Below are 4,727 nucleotides of genomic sequence, written 5' to 3'. Positions count from 1 at the left end.
GTACAAACCAACCAATAAGCGGGCGCGATTTCTTTCCGCTATCCCGTCACAGAGTAGCACAAAATATCCATACTCCGGTAAGTAGTTCGTCGGAACACGCGATTTGGTGTATTTTATGTGTGTTGATACCACCACAGAAATACTGCTTCTATATGTAAGTCACGTATCTGTTTTTTTTCTGTGTACACATGACTTATTTTACACTCTTTTTTTCAATAAAGCGATCCGTAGAGGAGAGAGGAAGTTGGCGGAGGGATCTGTGAAGGAGGCGGAGTTTAGGCCAGCCGTTAAAGGCGACTCCGGCTGTCCGCCTGTCAGTGCGCTCCAAGCGGGTCTCTGTGTGTCTGACAGCCGCCAGTTTTAACAGATTAGTGTAGGTTTGTCATCCAGCCTCTACTTCCACATCAAAATGGTAAGAAAACCGAGTTCGTGTCGGCTGGTAATGATTAGAGTTGCTGATGTCTGTGAAATAACAGCAACGTAGTTAAGCTGAAAAATAACGTTATTACTTTGTCCTCTGCTTGTTCAATGAATTACAGGTTTATAATAAAATAATGCCTTCTCTGTCGACATGATTTCGGTGTAGTAATGTTGAAATGAGCCCGAAAAGATGTTATAGTGGCAGTGTATGGGCGTTGGTTGCCTGATTTTTAATTTGGGTTTTTGAATTCTTTATAGCTTTCCAGCTAATATAACCTCCGTCTATATGGCTATAATCGCCAGTCATCGTTGTAAATATTGAATACTACATACATACTCGGAACTGTGCTGTTATTTGGGGTGTTAGCAGAAAAGCTGCAACCCTGTCCGAACACGGCTGCAGCTGAGCCGACAGTAAGGGTTGGGGAGCATCTGTTAGCATCTGTTAGCTCGTTCCTAGCTAGCCTAGCTTCTTAGCATCTGTTAGCTCGTTCTTAGTTAGCTTAGCTTCTTAGCATCCGTTACCGCCAAATGAATTCAGGCCGTTATTTACTGCAGGGTTCAGTAGTTGTTTACAGATTCCAGCTGTAGTTTATTTTTATTTTTTCATTTTGAGCGATTGTTTTGCTACCTATATGTGTAAAGATGGGGTTTTATTATTGTAGACGTAGTTATCTTTGCTGTTTTGGTTGTAATAAATTTGATCCACATAACAAATAATTGTATATTTGTTTGTAATTGAAAGTATGACCCAGTGGTTGTTGGAGTCTTTTCTTCTGAAATGATTGTATTTGTTTTCCAGGCTGACCAGCTGACAGAGGAGCAGATTGCTGGTAAGAATCCTACCATCGTGGAACCTGCTGGCCTTCAGGGTGGATCGTTCTGCAGCAGCGTTGTTCTTTTACCTTTTTCGGCGTTCCTCTGGGCGTCCTGCGGTTCATAAAACTGGAATGAATGAAGCTGCTGTTGGTCTGTGGAGCGGTGACTCCTCGCTGAGAACTTTGCATTTTTATGGTGGCTGTGCCATAAATGATGTAATGTGGAGGGGCTGTTGGCCTGGGTGTGGTGTTCTGCTGCAGGAGCACGGTTTAATAATAAATGTGTGAAGACGACTTGAGGGGTTTTGTTGTCGTGATCTGCTCAATGAAATTCAGTTTAAAATCAAGAGAAAAGCAGCAGCTGAAACTGACAGTAAAAATGTGAACAAGGTTGGGAGGAAATGCAGCAGCAGTTTGGGTCATTCTGGAAGCAGGGTGGTTCAGCTGATGGTCCAGAGAGTCTGTCGTCATACAGGTCATCTTTAGGTCGGTCACATGGAGTCTTGATCCGTTTGCTTTATGAAGTTTGACAGTTGTGATCATCTTGCAGCTTTTAAACTGCAACACAATAACTTCAGATTTACTCTGGTTGTCCAAAAAGAATTAAGACCCTCTGACATCTCCTGGGATTGAGACCCATTTTCCTTAGGGTGAGTGGTTCTGTGTTGGACCTGGATCTTATCAGGCTGTAGTTCTTTATGTAGACCATCACTGACCTCCTCCAGCATTTCCTGACCCAAACGCTGCTGACAGAGCCCGGCACTCGGGTTGGGCCGCAGCAACAAAAAACGGCTTGGTTAAAACCCGAACGGCTGAATTGGTCTGCTTCTAAGAGCTTAAAGGCTGCCGGGTTCCCAAGCAGGAAGATGAAGCTCAGAAGCTTCTGGACCAACCGTCAACTGCCTGACCTCGAAAAGAAGACTTCTGTGGAAACATTATGAACAGTTAATATCTTACCTGTTGTAGATGGCTGAACAACCTCAGTTTGGAGAAACTGTTAATTCTGAAGGACTGATGAGCTAATGGCTGGTCTAAACACTGAGTTTGAGGGTTCATGCTAATGCTGTAAGCCTTTGAGCAGCCAGTTAAACATGTAGTTATTCAGATGGACCAGTGTGGTTATCTGTAAAGCACAGGCAGCAGCAGCTAGCTGTAGCACTTGATGTGCAGCCTGAAAGACACTCAGAACTGAATTGTTTCAAATAATGTGAGACTGACAGTGAAGTTATAACTATAATTGTGATTCACTGTGAAAACGTAGTTTTAAAGCTGCTTTCTCATGTTTTTTAAGATTAAAAACCAGTATCTTACCTGTTGTAGATGACTCGAACTCCTTAAATTTTGAGTTTGCGCAAATGTGTGGTCCAACGTGTCGTTCTTGTTTGTCTCGTGCAGAGTTCAAAGAGGCGTTTTCACTCTTCGACAAAGATGGAGACGGCACCATCACCACCAAGGAGCTGGGAACCGTCATGCGCTCTCTGGGTCAGAACCCCACAGAGGCGGAGCTGCAGGACATGATCAACGAGGTGGACGCTGATGGTGAGAACCTGACCTCCAGAAGCTGTTAGCTGCTCCCCGTCCCTCTGCTGGAGGTAACCTCGCGCTGTTCTCTTCAGGAAATGGAACGATAGACTTCCCCGAGTTCCTGACCATGATGGCGAGGAAGATGAAGGACACGGACAGCGAGGAGGAGATCAGAGAGGCATTCAGAGTCTTTGATAAGGTAACTGCAGCGCTCTCTGAGCAGATGGAAACCTGTGAAAGAAACGAGACTGACTGAGCTGCTTTCAGGACGGGAACGGGTACATCAGTGCTGCGGAGCTGCGTCACGTCATGACAAACCTCGGAGAGAAGCTGACCGACGAAGAGGTGGACGAGATGATCAGAGAAGCAGACATTGATGGAGACGGGCAGGTCAACTATGAAGGTTGGTAGTTCCTAAGTCTGGGTTTTTAAGTCAAGAACATCCAGAGTTTTAACTTTATTTTCTCTCCTTGCAGAGTTTGTACAGATGATGACAGCGAAGTGAAGGCCTTGTACAGATTTCATATCAACTTGCCTTTTTTCTTTTATGTAATTTATCTGTAAAATCTGAAACGCTCCCATTCGTCCCCCTGCTGTCCAAAGGAACTGCATGTAAACTGCGTAGGCTCTTGTCTCCATGTCCTCTTTCTACTCTCGTGGTGTTTCGAAGCAACGGCTCAGATTCTCCTGCAGGCCCCTGGGAGCCGAGGAGCTCTGACTCTTTCTGAGCATGCTCAGAGCGGCTCCTCGCCGGGCGCCGTTATAAACCTGTCAGCTGGTCGTCACGTGGGGACCTGTTGGTGTGGAGGAGTTCAAACTCTGCCTGGACTTTATGGACAAAGTTTCAGCGTTGCACTACTGCATAAAGACACAGGTGTCCTCGGTTCTGATCCAAACTTTACTTTTACTGACTGCTGATCATGCCTCTAACTTTCATTCCAACGTGTATATTTTTGTTTTCCAATAAAATAAAATCCACCCATATTTAATGTTCTTGTTTTCACTCATCACTGTTTATCCTGTAAATTCATGTTTTTGTAAAAAGACAAAAAACTTTGATTTTGATAGTTTTGTTCTTTTACTTGCTGTTTGACTCAACCCCCCCTGTTCTGATGGGCTCAGAACTGCAGAAATCAAACTTTAGGAGAACATGATGGTACCCAGCTTTGGCCTTCTGTGCCCCGGTGTCGGCCCGGTACCGGACTGGAGCAGAACCTTAACGTCTCGGCTTCAGTCCGGCTTCAGTCCGGCTCCTGAGGCGTGGCTCCGTCTCATCCGTGTAAATAAAGATGGAAGGTTTGGGTTCCTTTCCTGACTGAATTTGTTATGGTAGCTTGCAGAGATGCTAAATTATTTTGGATTCTGAAATAAAGCTCTTACTGTAAACCTCGGTTCTGGTTCTGGTGTCTGTCTGGTTCCATGTGGTTCTCAAACTGTGGGGCGTCCCCAGGAGGGCCGTGGTTTGAGGGGTCAGAAACGTCATTTTAATACTGTAACTTTATATTTGGCTGACACTTCATGGTTCTAAAAGCTGATCATTTGTTTTATTTTAAAAGGAGTAAAATGTGAAACTAGTTCTTTAAATTGACACAAACCCTGAGTTATTTAACAGGTAAAAGTGAGTGGTTTTGCCGGTGCTGCATTAATGTGATAAAGTTGGATTTGTTTGGGTTCTGACTCGAGTACGTCATCCTGTAGATCCACAGCAACAAACTCATTTCAGTTCCTTCAGGGTTAAAAGCTGCTGGGCTCCTGAAGTCATGTGATCACTTCTTTGACTTTAAAACGTTTCCCTGAATGATCTGAATCATTTCCACAACACGTCTCAGAAGAACCTTCATTTTCCAAGGTGCCTACAATCCATAAAGTACAAGAACCTTTTAAAACTGAATCCAATAACAGCTAAAGCTCTGAGACTCAGAAGTTAGGATGTGAAACAGGAATCACTGCTCTGAGCAAGAGTTC

At 44.4% G+C, this 4,727-nt stretch overlaps 1 protein-coding gene across 2 annotated transcripts; it reads left to right on the top strand.

The window, feature by feature from the left end:
- Positions 1-268: 268 nt before the first annotated feature.
- On the top strand, positions 269-3,746 carry calm2a (calmodulin 2a (phosphorylase kinase, delta)). 2 transcript variants are annotated; one of them, XM_017404200.3, is made up of 6 exons: positions 269-412; positions 1,223-1,253; positions 2,634-2,777; positions 2,855-2,961; positions 3,030-3,165; positions 3,239-3,746. In XM_017404200.3, the coding sequence occupies exons 1-6, from the start codon at positions 410-412 to the stop codon at positions 3,265-3,267; spliced, it is 450 nt and encodes a 149-aa protein (XP_017259689.1). In that variant the 5' UTR covers positions 269-409; the 3' UTR covers positions 3,268-3,746. The 2 variants fall into 2 exon arrangements, with proteins under 2 accessions (XP_017259689.1, XP_017259688.1); XM_017404199.3 differs by lacking the exon at positions 269-412 and having other exon boundaries at positions 1,187-1,253.
- The last annotated feature ends 981 nt before the right edge of the window (positions 3,747-4,727 follow it).

This window comes from Kryptolebias marmoratus, linkage group LG22 (assembly GCF_001649575.2).
Source record: "Kryptolebias marmoratus isolate JLee-2015 linkage group LG22, ASM164957v2, whole genome shotgun sequence".
Lineage (NCBI taxonomy): Eukaryota > Metazoa > Chordata > Actinopteri > Cyprinodontiformes > Rivulidae > Kryptolebias > Kryptolebias marmoratus.
This window is presented reverse-complemented; position numbering and strand designations above follow the sequence as displayed.

Coding starts and splice junctions, on each gene's coding strand:
- calm2a (XM_017404199.3), top strand. CDS start 1,202: ATGATTGTATTTGTTTTCCAGGCTGACCAGCTGACAGAGGAGCAGATT. Junction 2,778..2,854: donor CAACGAGGTGGACGCTGATG/GTGAGAACCTGA, acceptor TGTTCTCTTCAG/GAAATGGAACGATAGACTTC. Junction 2,962..3,029: donor CATTCAGAGTCTTTGATAAG/GTAACTGCAGCG, acceptor AGCTGCTTTCAG/GACGGGAACGGGTACATCAG.